Raw genomic sequence first — 19,454 nt, 5'->3', positions numbered from 1 at the left:
GTTCTGAGGTGGCTTCTCTGCCGCCTTTCCATGCTGCCGTGAGCTTTGGGGTCTGTAAGACCCAGAGAGCTCGTCCTCAGTGGAAAGATGCTCGTGTGAGCAGGTATAAAATCATCCTCGAAGGGGCCCTGAGGTCCCCAGGCCTTCCAGTGCCTCACCTGCTGAAGCCAGCTCCACCACGCGGTGCTCCGGCACCATCTCCAGCGCTCTAATGTGGATCCCGTCTCTCGCAGGGACTGATTGCGGCTCACGACCAGTTCAAATCCACCCTGCCCGATGCTGACAAGGAGCGCGAAGCCATCCTGGGCATCCAGAGGGAGGCGCAGAGGATCGCAGACTTCAACAGCATCAAGCTCTCCGGGAATAACCCTTACACTTCCGTCACCCCGCAGATCATCAACTCCAAGTGGGAGCGGGTAAGCGCCCCTTGCTGCGGACAGCCCCGATCGCAGAAGTCCCGGCTGCAAAAACGAGCTGCCGTTGCTGTTTGAAATGCCGAAGGGGGTCGGGTTAAAACACCCCGGCAGCAGAGGGATCTGCTCAAGGGCAGCGGCCTCCCTGCTCCACCGGCAGAGCAGACGGCTGCAGGCTCCAGAAACCGTTTCCTATCATCATTGCGCCCGGACTAGCTGCACTCCGGAGGTTTTATGGCCGTGCCTTCCTGCAGCCTTCCCAAAATAGCCGCCCTGGCAAAGAGGGCCTGTCCCTGCCGCCGTGTGCTCCCGTCCGCCCCGCGCCGCAGGGGGGGGGCCGATGGGTTTTCCAGCACCGTTCCCGGTTCCGCGCAGGTCCAGCAGCTGGTGCCCAAGAGGGACCATGCCCTGCTCGACGAGCAGAGCAAGCAGCAGTCCAACGAGCACCTACGGCGGCAGTTCGCCAGCCAGGCCAACATCGTGGGACCCTGGATCCAGACCAAGATGGAGGTAAGGGCTGGACCCCGGCGGGTGCTGGTTATCCGGCGGCTGGTGGGCGCCGCTGGAGTTGGAGTGCCATCTGCCGTCGAGAGGGCTCGCGCTCCGCCGAGGGCTAAACCCCCCCGCGAGGAGAGCTGGCTGTCGGTGCGGCCTCCCCGGCGCGCGCTGGCTTGAGAAAGCACAGCTGCGAACGGCGAATCGGCGGAGAAAATCGGCCCACGGAGCCGCGGGCGGCTACCTGGGGCCGAGCCCCGGCGCGCGGCTCGGAGCAGAGCCTGCCGGCGGCTTCCTCGTGGCCGCGCCGCGGCAACCCAGCTGCCCCTCTCCCTGAGCCGGCCCGGCCGGGCTTTGCTCCTCTGCCCCAGGAGATCGGGCGCATCTCCATCGAGATGAACGGCACGCTGGAGGACCAGCTCAACCACCTCAAGCAGTACGAGCAGAGCATCGTGGACTACAAACCCAACATCGACCTGCTGGAGCAGCAGCACCAGCTCATTCAGGAGGCGCTCATCTTCGACAACAAGCACACCAACTACACCATGGAGGTGGGTGCCCTTCGCCCTGATCCCCGGCGCGTCCGAAACGCGGAGGGCTGCAAGCGGGAGCGCAGAGAGGCCTGAGCCTTCGCTCTAGAGCTGAGTCTGAGCTCAGCTACCCCGTCCAGGCAGCCCTGGCGTGTGCCCAGCCAGGCCGAGGCGGGAGAGGGGTCGGTGTCACTTCTAGGAAGACCCTTGCGAAGCCTCGACTCGGGGGGGGGGGGGGGCAGCGAGAGTCGGGGATGCTGGAGCCTTCCAGCTTGGCGGTTGGCTTCCAGCCCTTGAGCCTCGCCACGGTATCGGCGTTAGTCGCTTCCCGTCCGGTGACTCTCGCTCTGCCGATCGGCTCCGGTGAAAGTGGCTGTCGCGGTGCCGAGGCGCTCGCCCGGCCTCGTCAAGCGGCGTGCCCCCCGCGCTCGCCCCTCTGAGCGTGCCCCTCGCCTCCCGCAGCACATCCGCGTGGGCTGGGAGCAGCTCCTCACCACCATCGCCCGCACCATCAACGAGGTGGAGAACCAGATCCTGACGCGCGACGCCAAGGGCATCAGCCAGGAGCAGATGCAGGAGTTCAGGGCTTCCTTCAACCACTTCGACAAGGTACCCGCGAGCTCGAGCGCGCCGGGACCGCGGCCGACTGCAGAAAAGTCCCTTCCGTGCGACTTGTCCCTCCACCGCCTTCCCCCTCGGGCAGCGCGGAGCGAGCTGCCGCGCCAGCCCGCGTTCCCCTAAAGCCGCTCTGCTCTTCCGGCAGCAGCGAGACCGGGGCCGTTTCTTTTTCTCCCCCCCGTTGCCCTGAAATTCCCTGGTGCGGGGAGGAAGCCCTTGACGCGCCGCGGCCCCCCCCAGTTCGCGCCCCGGCCCCAGCGAGGCGCCGGGGGAAGCAGGCGGGCGGCGGCGGAGCCCACGGCGCGCGCCACTAACGGAGTGTTTTTCCCTCCATCCCTCCCCGCTGGTGCATGTCTCCTGCCCCCCCTCTCCCGCTGCCGCCACCGCGCGCGTCGTCGTCCGCCTCCCGGCGCGGCTCCTCGCCACGCTGCCGCCCCCGGGCCCCGCGTGGCGCAGGACCACGGCGGTTCCCTGGGACCGGAGGAGTTCAAAGCCTGCCTCATCAGCTTGGGATACGATGTGGAAAACGACAGACAGGTACCGAGCCGGGCCGCCGCGCAGCTCGCGACCGCCGCCGCCGCCGTTAACCTCTCGCCTTTCTCTCTTCCTTCACCCCCATCTTGTGGCCCTTCCTCCCCCCCCCCCCCGCCCCTTCCTTCCTCCCTCCGCCGCCCCATTGCCCGTGTCCGTGCTGGATTTTCCTGTTCGGCTCCTCTCCCCTGTTCCTTGGTGCACTGCATCGACGTTCCAAAATGCCTCCTTTGACTGAATCTGCCTGTTTTTCTCCTCCTTTCACCCCCCCCCGCTGCCCTCCTGGGCTTTTCCGTCCTCTCTTCCCGCCTGTCTCTGCATGCGCTGCCCGTCTCTGCCCTTGGTGGCTGGCTCTCCCTTCTCTTCCTCCTCTGTCAACCTCTCGGAATAGAAGCGCACAGGAAGCATGGACACGGATGACTTCCGAGCTCTCCTTATCTCCACGGGATACAGCCTGGTACGCTCTCGGCTACTTCCCCCTTTTTCCCTCTGCCTGCTTTTCCCTTTCTGATCTTCTCCTTTCCGTCCGCCCGAGGGGCTGCGGTGGGTGCTGGCGCCCCGCTGCGCCGGCTTGGGACAAGGCGGGGGAAAAGGGCCGCAGGTGGGGAACGGCTCCGTTGCCGGAGCAGCCGGAGCCCTCCCGCTTCCTGGGCGGAGGCAGCTCCCGCTCGAGGGCTGAGCGCGGACGCTTCCGAAGCGGGAGTCCGCCATGCCGCCGGCGTCTCTCTCCTGCCCCGCCAGAGCAGAGAGGGATTCGCCTTCGGAGAGGTCTCCCCTGGGGGACAGGGAGCGGATTCGCCCGGCTCTCGGATGCGGATTAGCTCGCGGCAGAAGGCGGACGCGGGGCGGGTCGTAGCCGTGCACGCTCCGCTCACCGCTGACCTGCCTCCTTCCCCTCTCCTCCTCCTCCTCCTCCTCCTTCTCGCAGGGCGACGCCGAGTTCAACCGGATAATGAGCGTCGTGGATCCCAACAACAGCGGGATCGTCACCTTCCAGGCTTTCATCGACTTCATGTCCCGGGAAACGACCGACACGGACACGGCCGACCAGGTCATCGCCTCCTTCAAGGTCCTTGCTGGGGACAAGGTGAGCGGGAGGGGAACACGCTCGCGCCCGGGGCGCTACGGAGCCCCAAGCGAACCCGAGCGACGCGAAGGCGCAACCCGGAGCCGGAAGCGGTTCTGCCGGCCGCCCCCTCAGCTCTTCCCCCATCCTCCTTTCCCCGCCGCAGAACTACATCACGGCCGAGGAGCTGAGACGAGAGCTGCCGCCGGACCAGGCCGAGTACTGCATCGCCCGCATGGCCCCCTACCAGGGCCCCGACGCCGCCCCCGGGGCCCTCGACTACAAGTCCTTCTCCACGGCGCTGTACGGCGAGAGCGACCTGTGAGGCGGCCGACGGCAGCACCGAGCGCTGGCGCTTCGTGGCGGCGGCCGAGCCCCGGCTCCCCGCGCCCCGCATCTCCGCTCGCGCCTCCCCCCCCCCCCCCACCGCCCCGAAGCCGCTCCCTCCCCTCGCGCCGGGCGCCGAAAGCCGCCCCCGCTCGCGCCAGGGCGCTCGCCTACCTTCCGGTTATCGCCTATATTATATCGACCACGTTACCTATGCAACGATTATTTTATTTTATTTTTTTTTGGTTTCCGTTTCCCCACTTCTTGCTCGGTTAGGCGTTGAGAGGGGCTCGCGCGGGGGGGACGGGGCTCGAAACGGGGGCGGGGGGGGGGGGTCTCACCTTTACTTGCTTTGGGGTTTCTTGGCAGGGGGCACGGGGTTTGGGGCGGGGGGGCGGGGGGGGGGGGGGGCGGCTCGAGGCGCCCGGCGGCTCTGCTTCAGATGATGGTTATTTTTTTTTAATATATCCCCCTCTATTTTTTCAAACGACCTTAACGAAGAGAAAAAAACAAACAAAAAAAAATCTGCTGTCGACCGGTATGTTTAAAGCGGAGCCTCCCCCCCCCCCCCCGGCCCCTCCTGCCCGGTGTCTTTAATTTATGCCTCTGCATAGCCCGAATCCCAACCGGTCTCCGCGGAAAACCTGTCGGGAAGCGCGTCGGAGGCAGAGACCCCCTTGGAGGGAGGCGGATCGGGTTTAAACGAGGCCGGACCGGCACTTTCCTTTTCCCCACGGTCGCTGCGCTCGGCGCCATCCCGACCTCCCACTTGCTCCGGCGGCACTTCGCTCCGGCTGATCCGGCAGCGCTTTCCTGGTGGAGGAAGGTGCCGAGCCGGCCCCGGCCTTCGCGGCACCTCGCCACCGGCACCGTCACCTTCCTCCAGCCTTGGAGCAGGTTTTTCTGAGGACCAAAAATTAAAAAAGAAAAAAAAAAAAAACAGAAAAAAAACAAAACCACACACGCAGAATTCCGCTCTTTTCGAGGAAATCAAGGAGGTTCCTATTTACTTTATTAACTTACGGATTTATTATATAAATATATATTCACCTAGCAGCATATGTTACCGGGTTTCTTTGTTGTGTAATTGAGGTTGTTGCGGAGAGCTGTACCGCCGGCCCCGGGGACGCCTGGGGACGCGCGGGGACGTTGGGGACGCCGTGCGGGGCCCCCGCGCTCCCCGGCGCAGGGCAATAAAACGTGTCATATTTTTAAGGGCGACGGGCCGCGTCTCTGTCTCGGGGTTTGGCGGAGGGGGGGGAGCCGCTGGCGGGGAGGGGACCAGGATGGGGATGAGACCATGGGGATGGGGACAGGGATGAGACTGTGGGGACAGGACCATGGGGACAGGGATGGGGATGAGACCATGGGGACAGGGATGGGGACAGGGATGAGACTGTGGGGACAGGAGCATGGGGACAGGACGGGGACAAGGATGGGGATGGTGACGGGACCATGGGGACAGGTACAGGGCCAGGATGGAGAGCGGGACAGGGATGGGACCGTGGACCTGTGCTGGAGATGGGGACAGGACCATGGGGATGGGATGGGGGACACAGACGGGGATGGGACCACGGGGCCGGGCTGTGGAGCCGGGATGGGGACAAGGACAAGGATGGGACCCTGGAGCCGGGCTGGGGACAGGGATGGGAGCATGGGGACATGATGGGGAACAGGATGGTGGGGCTGGGATGGCCATGGGGCCATGATGGGGCCGGGACCGTGGGGGCCACACGGGGGCTGGGGGCAGGGTTACCCCGGCCCCACATCTGTCCCCACGTCCATCCCTGTCCCCAGCCCCCCCCCTTGGCGTTGGACGGACACGGGCCCGGCCGTGGGGCAGGGAGGCAGCACTGGTGGAGGCGCGTGTGCAACGACAGCTTTATTGGGGTCAGCAGCGGACGCAGGCGATGGCGTTGCCGTGGGGCCGGCTATGGGGTGGGCTATGGAGCTGGCTATGGGGTGGGCTATGGGGTCAGTTATGGGCAGGCTATGGGGAGAGCTGTGGGGTGGGCTATGGGGCAGGCTATGGACTGTGCTATAGGGCAAGCTGTGGGGCTGGCTATGGGGCAGGTGATGTGACATGCTATGGGGTGGGCTATGGGGCCGGCTATGGGGTGAGCTATGGAGCTGGCTATGGGGTGGGCTATGGGGCAGGCTATGGACTGTGCTATAGGGCAAGCTGTGGGGCTGGCTATGGGGCAGGTGATGTGACACCCTATGGGGTGAGCTATGGGGCCGGCTATGGGGTGAGCTGTGTGCCTGGCTATGGGGCCAGGTATGGGGCTGGCTGCGGGGCTGATTCTGGGCTGCTCTATGGGGCTGGGGTGAGCTATGGGGCTGGCTATGGGCTGAACTGTGGGGCTGGCTAGGGGGTGAGCTCTGGGGCTGGCTGGGGGCTGCGCCGTGGGGCCGCCGGGGGGGCTCAGAAGTGGACGTAGGAGAGGACGACGTCGCCCTCCACCTCCAGGGTGTCGACGTGGGGCCCGGGCGGCACCCGGTGGGCGAAGGTGAAGAGCGGCTGCCCCTGGGCGAACACCTTGAAGCGCTGGTTCCCGCAGCGGATGGAGAGCTGGGGGGGCGGCGGGGGGGCCGTGAGCGCACGGCACCGTGCGACGCACGTCCCCGTGCAACACGTCCTCGTGCAACACGTCCTTGTGCAACACGTCCTTGTGCAACACGTCCTCGTGCAACACATCCCCGTGCAACACGTCCTCATGCAACGCATGTCCTTGTGCAACACATCCCCGTGCAACACGTCCCCGTGCATGTCCCCGTGCAACACGTTCTCATGCAACTCACGTCCCCATGCAACACATCCTCGTGCAACACGTCCTTGTGCAACACGTCCCCGTGCAACACGTTCTCATGCAACACGTCCTCACGCAACACGTCCCCGTGCAACACGTTCTCATGCAACGCACGTCCTCATGCAACACATCCTTGTGCAACACATCACCGTGCAACACGTCCCCGTGCAACACACGTCCTCGTGCAACACGTCCTCATGCAATGCATGTCCTTGTGCAACACGTCCCCGTGCAACACGTCCCCGTGCATGTCCCCATGCAACACGTTCTCATGCAACGCACGTCCTCGTTCAACACGTCCCCGTGCGATGCACGTCCTCGTGCAATGCACCCTCATGCAATGCACGTCTTCATGCAACACCCAGCCCTCGTGCAGTGCACGCCCTCGTGCAACACAACCCCCCGTGCAACACCCCCTCATGCAATGCACGTCCTCATGCAACACCCAGCCCTCGTGCGACACACGTCCCCGTGCAACGCATAGCCCTGTGCGCCGCACGGCCTCGCGCAAGGCCTGTCCTCGTGCAACGTCCACCCACGCGCCCTGCAGGCCCTCGTGCAACGCCTGCCCTCGTGCACCCTCGTGCAACACCGCCCGTGCACAACACCCGTCCTCGTGCAACACTGCCCTCGTGCAATGCCCCCCCCCCGTGCCACCCCCCCGTGCACTCACGTCGAAGTGGTGGTCGCGCTGCAGGGGGTTGACGGGCAGCTCGCGCTCCTCGGACCCCCACTGGCCCCCCAGGAAGCTGTTGCGCACCAGGGCGCCCTCGCCCAGGCGGGGGTTCATGTGCAGCAGCACGTCCCCCCCCCGGCCCGCCCGCAGGTTGATGTGAAACCTGGGGGGGGGGGGGGGGGGCAGGGTCAGGGGGCCCGGACGCCTGGGCCCCTTCCCCCGGACGCCTGGGTCCCTTCCCCTGGACGCCTGGGTCCCTCCCGGACCTCTGGGCCCCCCCCCCGCCCTCCCCCCTTGGCCCCACCCACAGATTGATGTGAAACCTGGAGGCAGTGGGGTCAGGGTGCCCGGACGCCTGGGCCCATTCCACCCACCCCCCCCCAGACCCCCGCCCCAGCGCCGGACCTGTTGGCATCGGGCGGGATGTAGCCCTTCACCACAATGGTTTTCTTGGGCATGAGCCCCCCCGGGATGGTGGCCACGAAGGGGACGGTCTGGAAGAGATGGGGACAGCGCTGGCATGGGCACAGGGACAGGGATGGAGATGGGGACAGGACAGGACCAGGACAGGGACAAGACAGGGACAGGATGGGAATGGGGATAGGGACAGGGATGGGATGGGCACAGGGATGGGGACAGGACCAGGACAAGAACAGGGACAGGACAAGGATAAGGACAGGGACAGGACAGGATGGAGATGGGGATGGGGACAGGGATGGGATGGGAATGGGATGGGGAAAGGACAGGGACAAGGTGGGGACAGGGACGGGGATGGGATGTGATGGGGATGGGGACAGGGATGGGATGGGAAAAGGACAGGGACAAGATGGGGACAGGGACGGGGATGGGATGGGATGGGGATGGGGACAGGGATGGGATGGGGAAAGGACAGGGACAAGATGGGGACAGGGACGGGGACAGGGATGGGGATGGGATGGGATGAGGATGGGGACAGGGATGGCATGGGGACAGGACATGGACAAGATGGGGACAGGGATGGGGATGGGATGAGGAGGGGGACAGGGATGCGGACAGGACCAGGACAAGAACAGGGACAGGACAAGGACAAGGACAAGGACAGGACAAAATGGAGATGGGGATGGGGACAGGGAGGGGATGGGAATGGGATGGGGATGGGGACAGGGATGGGATGGGGACAGGACAGGGACAAGATGGGGACAGGGATGGGGATGGGATGAGGAGGGGGACAGGGATGGGGACAGGACAGAGACAGGACGGGGATGGGAACGGGATGGGGACAAGGACAGGGACAGGACGGGGTCCCGGGTGTCCCGCACTCACCGGGTGGAAGGTTGGCGGCTGCTCCATCATCTGCGGGGGGAGGATGGCGAGTTAGTGGGGACACAGGGACACCGCGGGGACACGGCGAGGACGTGGGGACACCGTGGGGACAGAGGGACACCGCGGGGTGTCCCCCCCCCCCCAGTCACTCACCGGCAGGTGGCTCTGCGGGTAGGGGATGGGCTGCGGCATGTTCTGGGGACGAGGGGGGACACGGGGTGAGAGGGGCCCCCCGGACGCCTGGGCCCTCTGCAGGGCCGGGGGGACCCCCCCCACCCCGGGGACCCCCCCAGTTCCCCCCGTCCCCCCGGTGCTCACCGGCATCGCGGCGGGGGGGAACATCCCCTGCAGAGAGAAGGGGCAGAGCTGAGCCGGGGTCAGGGCAGGGGGTTGGGGGGGCCCCCCGGACGCCTGGGCCCCTGGAGGGGGGTCCCGGACGCCTGGGCCCTCTGCAGGGCCAGGGGGACCCCCCCCACCCCGGGGACCCCCCCCAACCCCCCCCCAGTGCTCACCGGCATCGCGGCGGGGGGGAACATCCCCTGCGGAGAGAAGGGGCAGAGCTGAGCCAGGGGTCGGGGGGGGGCCCCCCGGACGCCTGGGCCCCTGGAGGGGGGTCCCGGACGCCTGGGCCCCCGGAGGCAGGGGACGGGGACGGGGACGGGGGGGGGCCGCACTCACGCCGCCCCCCAGCACGGTGACGGCCTGCAGCTCCAGGTCGCCGTCCACGGTGACGGCGGTGACCTGCTCCGGAGGCAGCCGGTGCGGGAATTCCTCGAAGTCGCTGCCGTTCACCAGGATCTGGGGGGGGGTCGGCGGGGGTCAGCGGGGCCCTGCGCCCCCCCCCCCGCGCCCCCCCCCCCTGCCCCTTATAACCCCCCCGGGACCCCATATACCCCCCCAGACCCCATACTGGCCCCCCATGACCCTATATATCCCATAGGACCTTCCAGTGTCCCTCCCACCCCTCTGTCCCTATGCACCCCCCTGCCCCATAACCCCCCCCTTGGGCCCCCATATACCCCCCTGTGCCCCCTAACTGCCCCAGTGCCCCGTATACCCCCCCAGGTCCCATATATACCCCCAATGTCCCCCTATACACCCAGTGCCCCATAGATCCCCCTTGGTCCCATATATACCCCCAGGCCCCCCCCCAACTGCCCCAGGGCCCTATATAACCCCCCAGTGCCCCCGTATACCCCTATAACCTCCATATGCGGCAATGCCCCCCAGCCGCCCCAGTGCCCCCATAGACACCCCCAGTGCCCCATAGACCCCATAGTGCCCCATAGACCCCCCCAGTGTCCCCATAGACCCCATAGTGCCCCATAGACCCCCCCAGTGCCCCATAGACCCCATAGTGCCCCATCGACCCCATAGTGCCCCATAGACCCCCCCAGTGCCCCATAGACCCCCCCAGTGTCCCCATAGACCCCATAGTGCCCCATAGACCCCCCCAGTGCCCCATAGACCCCCCCAGTGTCCCCATAGACCCCATAGTGCCCCATAGACCTCCCCAATGCCCCCATGTACCTGCAGGGCCCCAATAACTCCCCCAACTGCCCCAACGACCCCATAGACCCCCCCCAAGTGCCCATACGTCCCCACAGACCCCATGTCCCCCCATGTCCCCCCCGGCAGGACGCACCCGGTAGGCGGCGGGGGTGACGGTGATGACGAGCTCGAAGGGGCGCCCGGGCGCCAGGGGCCCCAGGGAGCGGCGCTGCTCGGCCCCCCAGCAGCCGCCCGCCCGGCTGTTGAGCACCGCCTGCGCCTCCGCCCCGAAGCGGGGGTTCACGTGCAGCGCCACGTCGGCGCCCGCGCCCCCGCCCTGCCCCAGGTCCACGCGGAACCTGCGGGGGCACCGGCCGGCCTGCATCCCTGCCTGCATCCCTGCATCCTGCCTGCATCCCTGCCTACATCCCTGCATCCCTGCCTGCACCCCTGCCTGCACCCCTGCCTGCATCCCTGCATCCCCCCTCCATGCACCCCCACGCCCCCACCCTGCCCCAGGTCCACGCGGAACCTGCGGGGGCACCGGCCGGCCTGCATCCCTGCCTGCATCCCTGCATCCTGCCTGCATCCCACCCTGCATCCCTGCATCCCTGCCTGCATCCCTGCATCCTGCCTGCACCCCTGCCTGCACCCCTGCCTGCATCCCCACATCCCCCCTCCATGCACCCCTGCACCCCCGCCCTGCCCCAGGTCCACGCGGAACCTGCGGGGGCACCGGCCGGCCGGCATCCCTGCCTGCATCCCTGCATCCTGCCTGCATCCCTGCCTGCATCCCTGCATCCCTGCCTGCATCCCTGCATCCCCCCTCCATGCACCCCCACGCCCCCGCCCTGCCCCAGGTCCACGCGGAACCTGCGGGGGCACCGGCCGGCCTGCATCCCTGCCTGCATCCCTGCATCCTGCCTGCATCCCTGCCTGCATCCCTGCCTGCATCCCTGCATCCCCCCTCCATGCACCCCTGCGCCCCCGCCCTGCCCCAGGTCCACGCGGAACCTGCGGGGGCACCGGCCGGCCTGCATCCCTGCCTGCATCCTGCCTGCATCCCTGCCTGCATCCCTGCATCCCTGCCTGCATCCCTGCATCCCCCCTCCATGCACCCCTGCGCCCCTGCCCTGCCCCAGGTCCACGCGGAACCTGCGGGGGCACCGGCCGGCCTGCATCCCTGCCTGCATCCCTGCATCCTGCCTGCATCCCTGCCTGCATCCCTGCCTGCATCCCTGCATTCCCCCTCCATGCACCCCTGCGCCCCCGCCCTGCCCCAGGTCCACGCGGAACCTGCGGGGGCACCGGCCGGCCGGCATCCCTGCCTGCATCCCTGCATCCTGCCTGCATCCCTGCATCCCTGCCTGCATCCCTGCATCCCCCCTCCATGCACCCCCACGCCCCCGCCCTGCCCCAGGTCCACGCGGAACCTGCGGGGGCACCGGCCGGCCTGCATCCCTGCCTGCACCCCTGCCTGCACCCCTGCCTGCATCCCTGCATCCCTCCTCCATGCACCCCCAGGCCCCCACCCTGCCCCAGGTCCACGCGGAACCTGCGGGGGCACCGGCCGGCCTGCATCCCTGCCTGCATCCCTGCATCCTGCCTGCATCCCACCCTGCATCCCTGCATCCTGCCTGCATCCCTGCATCCTGCCTGCATCCTGCCTGCATCCCACCCTGCATCCCTGCATCCCCCCTCCATGCACCCCCGCGCCCCCACCCTGCCCCAGGTCCACCCGGAACCTGCGGGGGCACCGGCCGGCCTGCATCCCTGCCTGCATCCCTGCATCCTGCCTGCATCCCTGCCTGCATCCCTGCCTGCATCCCTGCATCCCCCCTCCATGCACCCCTGTGCCCCCGCCCTGCCCCAGGTCCACCCGGAACCTGCGGGGGCACCGGCCGGCTGCATCCCGCCCTGCATCCCTGCATCCTGCCTGCATCCTGCCTGCATCCCTGCATCCCCCCTCCATGCATCCCTGCGCCCCTGCCCTGCCCCAGGTCCACGTGGAACATGCGGGGCACCGGCCGGCCTGTATCCTGCCCTGCATCCCGCACTGCATCCCTGCATCCCACACTGCATCCCTGCCTGCATCCCTGCATCCCCCCTCCATGCACTCCTGCACCCCCGCCTTGCCCCAGGTCCACCTAGAACCTGTGGGGGGGCACTGGCCGGCCTGTATCCTGCCCTGCATCCCTGCATCCTGCCTGCATCCCTGCATCCCGCCCTGCATCCCTGCATCCTGCCCTGCATCCCTGCATCCCGCCCTGCATCCTCCCTCCATGCACCCCTGTGCCCCTGCCCTGCCCCAGCTCCACCCAAAACCCGGGGGGGAGGGGGCATCAGCCATCCGTCTGTCTGTCCGTCTGTCCTGCACCCCTCCATCCCTGCAACCTTCCTCGCATCCCTCCATCCCTCCCCGCAGCCCCATCCATGCCTGGGCCCTGCCCCAGCTCCACCCGGAACCTGCAGGGAGACACTGTCCATCTGTCTGTCCGTCCTGCACCCCCCCCCCGCAACCCCTCTCCGTGCCCCCCCCCAGCCCGGCTGCTCGCCGGGTTCACCCGGACTCTGCGGGAGAAGCCGTCAGCCCTCCGTCCCTGCGTCCGTCCGTCCACCCCTGCATCCCTCCCTCCATCCCCCCGCTTCCTCCCTCCCAGGCCGTGCCGTCCCCGTGTCCCGGGAAGGGGGGGGACATGTGGAGCTGGACACACGCGTGTGCAAAGGGAGGGGACACGCAGGGCGCTGCACACGCGTGTGCGAGGACACGGCCGCCCCCGCCCCCCCAGTGCTCCCAGTGCTCCCAGTACCTGTCGGCGTGGGGGGGCACAACGCCCTGCACATAGACGGCCATGCCGGGCCGGAGCCCCCCGAACACGGGGGACACGTGGGGCAGCGGCTGCGCGAGAGCCCCCGTTAGCCCCCGCCGCTAACGAGCGCCGGGCCCGGACGCCTGGGCCCCGGAGGGGAACGGGGACCCCCCAGGGCCCGGACACCTGGGCCCTCACCCCATCCCGGGAGGGGAACGGGGACCCCCCCAGGGCCCGGACGCCTGGGCCCTCACCCCATCCCGGGAGGGGAACGGGGACCCCCCCAGGGCCCGGACGCCTGGGCCCTCACCCCATCCCGGGAGGGGAACGGGGACCCCCCCGGGCCCGGACGCCTGGACCCTCACCCCATCCCGGGAGGGGAACAGGGACCCCCCCAAGGCCCGGACGCCTGGGCCCTCACCCTGTCCCCAGAGGGGAACGGGACCCCCCCGGGGCCCGGACGCCTGGGCCCCCCCCGGGGTGACACCAACCGGGTTGTAGATGGGCTGGTAGCCGGGCGCGGGGACGAAGGCCATGGCAGCGGTGGCAGCGGTGACGGTGACGCGGAGCCGGACGCGTCGGGGACTTTATCGCCCCGAGCGGGGGCCCCACCCCTGCCCGGACACCTGGGTCCAGGCGCCAGCTCGGGGGGGGTGGGGGGGGGTGGGGGGGGCACAGCAAAGCGGCCCGGACGCCTGGGCCCCAAGGGCCGGCCCGGGGTGGGGGGGGGGGGCACCCGCTCAGCCTCCCCTTCCCGTGCCCGGACGCCTGGGCCCCCTCTGTCAGTTTGGGGGGGCCCTTTGGTTCCCCCCCCTCCCCGCATCCACCCCGGGATGGGGGGGGGGGGCAGGGCTGGAGCCGGATGCCTGGGCCCTTTCCCAGGGCGGGGTCCGGACTTTGGCCCCGAGATGGGGCAGGATCGCGCCTGGGGCGCCAACGCCCCCGGACTCTGCCCCGCGCGGCGCGGGGGGGCCCAGGCGTCCGGGCGGGTATCCGGTGTCACGTGCCGGGGAGGGAGGGGGGCGGTTTGGTCCCCCGTCCCACCTTGGGGACCCCCCGGTCCCCATCACGGCACCTTGGGGACATGGGGACATGCTGTCCCCATCGTGGCGCTCCGGGGATCTCCCCGTCCCCATCACGGCACCTTGGGGACATGGGGACACCCCGTCCCCATCACGGCACCTTGGGGACATGGGGACACGCTGTCCCCATCGCGGCACCCCAGGGCTGCCCACCCGCCACCCGCAGCGGTGCCCAGGGACGTGGGGACGCGAGGACGCGAGGACGTGGGGCCACGGGGCCGGTTTATTGGCGCCGGCGGCGCGGGGAGCCACCGTCCCTACAGCTTGGCGAAGGCCACGTCCCCGGGGTCCTTCTTCTCCAGCGCCGCCTGCACCAGCTTGAGGATGTCCTCGGTCTGCAGCATGCTCATGTTCCAGGTGGCCTGGGGACAGGCGCCCTCAGGGACCGCACGGGCATGGGGACAGGGACAAGGACAAGGTGCCCTCGGGGATGGTGATAGCACGGGCATGTGGACAGGGATGGGGTGCCATCAGGGATGGCACGGACATGGGGACAACACGGGCATGGGGACAGGGTGCCCTCAGGGATGGTGATGGCACAGGCATGGGAACAGGGAGGGGGCACCCTTGGGGACAGCTTGGGGACAGTGATGACATGGGCATGGAGACAGGGATGGGCATGGGGACAGGGATGGGCATGGGGACAGGAACAGGGTGCCCTCAGAGACGGCATGGGCATGGGGATGGCATGGGGACAGGGATGGGGCGCCCTCGGGGACGGCATGGGGACAGGGATGACATGGGCATGGAGACAGGGATGGGCATGAGAACAGGGACAGGGTGCTCTCAGGGATGACACAGGCATGGGGACAACACCGGCATGGGGACAGGGATGGGGCACCCTCGGGGACGGCATGGGACAGCGATGACACGGGCATGGAGACAGGGATGGGCATGGGGACAGGGCCGGGGCACCGTTGGGGACGGCACGGGGACGGGGAGGTCACTCACGATGTAGCGCAGGGCCTCGGGGACGGGGTGGTCCCGCGCGTACACCAGGTTCACCTTGGTGCCCTGCACGGCCACGGGGCTCTTGGTGGCCACGGTGGCCGCCAGGTCCAGGGCGCCCTCCAACAGCGTCGCCTTGTCGGGGAACACCCGGCTGCGGGGCGACACCGCGTCACCCCGCTGTCACCGCCCGGGCAGCCCGGACGCCTGGGCCCCCTCTGCCATACCTCACCAAGCCGCAGCTCTGGGCCTCGGGGGCCATCATCTTGCGCGCGGTGAAGGCCAGCTCGTTCACCAGGCTGCGGAGGAGGCGGACGGTGAGACGGGTCCCCCACGGCGTCCCCACGATGTCCCCTCCCCGCCAATCCCAGCCCCGTCGCCCACCTCTGGTTGCCCACGATCTTCGGGAGACGCTGCAGGGTGCCCACGTCGGCCGCCAGCCCGATGTCCACCTCCTGCGGGCGGGCGCGGGGACGTGCGAGGGGACACGGGGGACGCGCAAGGGGCCACCAAGACCTTTGAGTCTTGGTGGCCACCCCAAAGGGGCTGTGGGGACACGCGAGGGGGCCGGGGGGACACATGAGGGCACACGGAGATGCCAAAGCGGCCACAGGAGATGTCTGGTGGCCTTTGGGAAGCTCTGAAGGGCCTTGGGGACATCTGAGGGGCCATGGGGACATCTGAGGGACCAGGGGGACGCCCGAGGAGACACAGGGATGCTCAAGGAGTCACTGGACACCTGAGGGGACACAGGGACACCCAAGGGGAGACGGAGACAACCAAGGGGCCCTGGGGACGTCCAAGGGGTCACAGGGACATCCCCAGGGGCCCTTGGATGTCCAAAGAGACACAGGGATGCTTGAGGGGCCACAGAGATGTCTGAGGGCCCATGGGGACGTCCGAGGAGCCCCCAGACATCCAAGGAACCACACAGACATCCGAGAGGTCCTGGGGACACCCGAGAAGACACTGGGACGACCAAGAGACCCACAGGGATGTCTGAGGAGCCACCAGACATCCAAGGAGCCGCAGGGACATCCGAGAGGCCCTGGGGACACCCAAGGAGGCACAGGGACATCCAAGGGACCCAGAGGGACATCCAAGGAGCCCCCAGACACCCAAGGAGCCACGGAGACACCCGAGGGGCCACGTCGGCATCATGCGGCCACCTACCTTCACCTGGAACCAGGCGTCCTGGCTGCAGTAGCGGATGTCACAGGCGGAGATCAGGTCGACGCCTGCCGAGGGACAACGGCGAGTGCGCGGGGGGGCCCTGTCCCATCCCCGTTCCGTCCCCGTGTCCCCGTCCCCAGCTCACCTCCGCCAACGCAGGCGCCGTGCACCGCCACGATCACCGGTTTGGGGCACTGCGAGAGAGAGCGGGGCGGTGAGCATGGGGAGGGGGACGCTGGGGGCTGTCTGTCTGTCCGTCCGTCCATCCCGCCCTGCGGCCCGACCCACCTTCTCCAGCACGGAGAAGCTCTCCTGGTACTCGCGGATCTTGTGCCGCAGGTTCCAGGCCTTCCTGGCCGTGTCCTCGCCCGCCACCATGAGGAACTCGCCGCCCATCTCCATGAGGTCGAGGCCTGCGCCGGCCGGGCCACCCGTCACTGCCGGCGCCCCGCGGAGCCCCCAATCCACCCCGGGAGCAGCCGAGACGCCCCCGATCCCCCTGGCCGGGCTGAGACGCCCCCATTCCACCACCAGGACGGGCAACGGAGGAGCCAGGATACCCCCAATCCCCCCCCCAGCTGGGCCAGGATACCCCCAAAATCCCTCCCGGCTGGGGGCTGTGGGGACAGCAGGGGAGCCCAGGCGTCCGGGGCATCCCAGGGTCCTGGGAATCAAGGAGCCCAGGTGTCCGGGGCACCCCAGGGTCCTGGGAATCAAGGAGCCCAGGTGTCCGGGGCACCCCAGAGTCCCAGGGATCAAGGAGCCCAGGCATCCGGGGCATCCCAGAGTCCCGGGGATCAAGGAGCCCAGGCGTCCGGGGCATCCCAGAGTCCCGGGGATCAAGGAGCCCAGGCATCCGGGCGCCCCAGAGTCCCGGGGATGAGGGAGAGGAGCCCAGGCGTCCGGGCGCCCCAGAGTCCCAGGGATGAGGGAGAGGAGCCCAGGCGTCCGGGCGCCCCAGGGTGCCGAGGAGCCCAGGTGTCCGGGGCTGCCCTTACCGGCTGTGAAGACCTTCCCGGCTCCCGAGATGACGACGGCGTGGCAGGACGGGTCCTGGGAGATCTTGCGGAAACACTCCACCATCTCCCTGCGGGCAGTGGGTGCCGGCGGTGGGGACGGGACCCCCGCGGCGCCGGGGGGGGCCCAGGCGTCCGGGGCGCCCCGTTACCTCCAGAAGGCGGCGTTCATGGCGTTCCGCTTGTCGGGCCGGTGCAGCTCCACGTGCAGCACCCGCTCCCGCGCCGGCGTCACCCGCAGCGTCTCGTAGCTGTGGGCCGCGGCCGCCTGCCCCGCGCCCGCCGCCATGCGCCCCGCCGGCACCCCGAGAGCTGCGGGGGGGGGGGGCAGAGCCCGTCACGGCGGGGCCCCCGAGGCGCTGGCGGCACTGGGAGGGGACTGGGACCCACTGGGAGGGGACTGGGACCCACCGGGAGGGGACTGGGACCCATCGGGAAGGGCTGGGACCCACTGGGAACCCCTGGGGAAGGGTTGGGACCCACTGGGAAGGGCTGGGGGGCACTGGGAACCCCTGTGGGGGGGACTGGGATCCACTGGGGAAGGCTGGGGGCACTGGGAAGGGACTAGGACCCCCTGGGAGGGGACTGGGACCCACTGGGAAGCCCTAGGGAAGGGCTGGGACCCACTGGGAAGGGCTGGGGGGCATTGGGAACCCCTGTGGAGGAGACTGGGATCCACTGGGGAAGGCCTGGGCCCACTGGGAAGCCCTGGGGAAGGGTTGGGACCCACTGGGAAAGGCTGGGAGCACTAGGAAGGGACTGGGACCCACTGGGAAGGGCTGGGGGACACTGGGAAGCCCTGGGGGACACTGGGAGATACTGGGGAGGGACTGGGAGACACTGGAGAATGACTGGGCATTACTGGGGCCACTGGGGACGGGTTGGCAGACACCGCGGACACATTGGGCATTACTGGGGACACTGGGGAGGGGCCAGGGGACACTGGGGACACACTGGGCGTTACTGGGGACACTGGGGACACATTGGGCATTACTGGGGACACTGGGGAGGGGCCGGGGGACACTGGGGACACATTGGGCATTACTGGGGCCACTGGGGACGGGTCGGGGGACACTGGGGACACATTGGGCGTTACTGGGGACACTGGGGGACACTGGGGAAGCACTGGGCATTACTGGGGACACTGGGGAGGGGCCGGGGGACACTGGGGACACACTGGGCGTTACTGGGGACACTGGGGAGGCACCACCGCTGGCGGGGGCAGGGCCTCGTTAGCCTCGTTAATCATCAGCCCGGTGGGAAGCGGCGCCGGGGCCAAGGGCGAAGGTCGGGGAGGCGCCGCGTCCCCCCGGGGGCCCAGGCGTCCGGGGGGGGGGGGGAGGGTACCTGCCTCAGGGGGGCCCAGGCGTCCGGGGGGGGGGGGGGCCACGACCCTGTTCGGGGGGGGGGCACAAGGAGGTGGACAGGGGGACATTGGGGGGGCCAAGGGAGGGCTGGGGGCCACGGGGGGGTATTGGGGGGGGTCACAGCAGGGCTGGGGGTCGGGGGGGATTTTTGGGGGGGTCAAGGCAGGGCTGGGGGTCACAGGGGGATTTTTGGGGGGCCAAGGGAGGGCTGGGAGTCACGGGGGGGATCTAGGGGGGGTCAAAACCCACCTGGGGGTCACGGAGGAGGGGATATGAGGGGGTTCAAGGTGAGCTGGGGGTCACAGGGGGATTTGGGGGGGGTCAAAGCCCGTCTGGGGGTCACGGTGGGGGATATTGGGGGTCAAAGGGCGGGGTCAAGGCTAATTTAGGGTCACAGCGGGGGTCGAGGCAGCCCTGGAGGTCGAGGGGGGGCTGGTGGCGGGGCCAGGGCTCGGCGGAGGGTCCCGGGGGCCCCGGGCCGCCCCCACTCACGTCTCCCCAGCAGCCCCCGCAGGCCCAAAGCGGCCGCCGCCATGAAGGTCCCGCACAGTCCTCCCCCGGGGGGGGGCGGGAACCAGCGAGGGCGGGCGCAGAGCGCCGCCCCTTCCTGCCACGTGACCCGGCCCGGGCTTCGGAGCGCCTCCAAGATGGCGGCGCTACCTCCCGCTTCCGCCCCCTACCGAGGTAACGGTGTCCTATCGAGGCGGAAGTATCCTGCTACAGAAGCGGAAGTAGATTCCTCCACCCCCTTACCGAGGCGGAAGTGGCTCCCTTACCGAGGCACAGGGAGCGGCCATGT

At 68.8% G+C, this 19,454-nt stretch overlaps 3 protein-coding genes and 1 long non-coding RNA gene across 5 annotated transcripts in view; 2 read left to right on the top strand and 2 right to left on the bottom strand.

Moving 5' to 3' along the window:
- ACTN4 (actinin alpha 4) overlaps nt 1-4,205 on the top strand; it is a 33,580-nt gene extending 29,375 nt beyond the window's left edge. For both annotated transcript variants that reach the window (XM_067314505.1, XM_067314504.1), the window contains exons 15-21: nt 234-416; nt 789-923; nt 1,280-1,459; nt 1,901-2,047; nt 2,513-2,593; nt 3,516-3,674; nt 3,820-4,205. In XM_067314505.1, the coding sequence (XP_067170606.1) occupies nt 234-416; nt 789-923; nt 1,280-1,459; nt 1,901-2,047; nt 2,513-2,593; nt 3,516-3,674; nt 3,820-3,978 (1,044 nt within the window). In that variant the 3' untranslated portion in view covers nt 3,979-4,205. The remainder of the gene's footprint in view (nt 1-233; nt 417-788; nt 924-1,279; nt 1,460-1,900; nt 2,048-2,512; nt 2,594-3,515; nt 3,675-3,819) is intronic.
- Nucleotides 4,206-4,385: 180 nt separating this feature from the next.
- On the top strand, nt 4,386-5,195 carry LOC136994972 (uncharacterized). Its single transcript, XR_010886713.1, has 2 exons — nt 4,386-4,518; nt 4,595-5,195. It is a non-coding gene; the product is annotated as an uncharacterized lncRNA (long non-coding RNA).
- A 654-nt stretch (nt 5,196-5,849) lies between these two features.
- Nucleotides 5,850-13,725, bottom strand: LGALS4 (galectin 4). Its single transcript, XM_067314422.1, has 11 exons — nt 13,561-13,725; nt 13,070-13,158; nt 10,414-10,618; nt 9,447-9,566; nt 9,281-9,307; nt 9,087-9,113; nt 8,922-8,963; nt 8,769-8,798; nt 7,872-7,960; nt 7,464-7,629; nt 5,850-6,552 (listed from the first exon to the last, which is right to left on the bottom strand). The coding sequence occupies exons 1-11, from the start codon at nt 13,603-13,605 to the stop codon at nt 6,406-6,408; spliced, it is 987 nt and encodes a 328-aa protein (XP_067170523.1). The 5' UTR covers nt 13,606-13,725; the 3' UTR covers nt 5,850-6,405.
- A 631-nt stretch (nt 13,726-14,356) lies between these two features.
- Nucleotides 14,357-19,237, bottom strand: ECH1 (enoyl-CoA hydratase 1). The gene is made up of 10 exons (XM_067314423.1): nt 19,148-19,237; nt 17,441-17,600; nt 17,271-17,359; nt 16,561-16,685; nt 16,418-16,466; nt 16,273-16,337; nt 15,484-15,554; nt 15,327-15,398; nt 15,103-15,253; nt 14,357-14,513 (listed from the first exon to the last, which is right to left on the bottom strand). The coding sequence occupies exons 1-10, from the start codon at nt 19,188-19,190 to the stop codon at nt 14,409-14,411; spliced, it is 930 nt and encodes a 309-aa protein (XP_067170524.1). The 5' UTR covers nt 19,191-19,237; the 3' UTR covers nt 14,357-14,408.
- Nucleotides 19,238-19,454: the final 217 nt, after the last annotated feature.

Source organism: Apteryx mantelli, chromosome 35 (assembly GCF_036417845.1).
Source record: "Apteryx mantelli isolate bAptMan1 chromosome 35, bAptMan1.hap1, whole genome shotgun sequence".
NCBI classification, from domain to species: Eukaryota; Metazoa; Chordata; class Aves; order Apterygiformes; family Apterygidae; genus Apteryx; species Apteryx mantelli.
The sequence above is the reverse complement of the archived record's forward strand: the minus strand, read 5'-3'. Positions and strand labels throughout refer to the sequence as shown.

Bases quoted from the DNA above. Each gene is read 5' to 3' on its own strand.
- LGALS4 (XM_067314422.1), bottom strand. From the start codon at position 13,605: ATGGCCTTCGTCCCCGCGCCCGGCTACCAGCCCATCTACAACCCG. The intron at 8,964-9,086 runs GTGAGCACCGGG...CCTCGTCCCCAG, and splicing joins TCCCCCCCGCCGCGATGCCG to AACATGCCGCAGCCCATCCC. The intron at 6,553-7,463 runs GTGAGTGCACGG...CCGCCCCCCCAG, and splicing joins AGCGCGACCACCACTTCGAC to CTCTCCATCCGCTGCGGGAA.
- ECH1 (XM_067314423.1), bottom strand. From the start codon at position 19,190: ATGGCGGCGGCCGCTTTGGGCCTGCGGGGGCTGCTGGGGAGAC. The intron at 17,601-19,147 runs GTGAGTGGGGGC...CCCCCCCCGCAG, and splicing joins GCGGGGGCTGCTGGGGAGAC to CTCTCGGGGTGCCGGCGGGG. The intron at 15,254-15,326 runs GTATGGCAGAGG...GTCGCCCCGCAG, and splicing joins CAGAGCTGCGGCTTGGTGAG to CCGGGTGTTCCCCGACAAGG.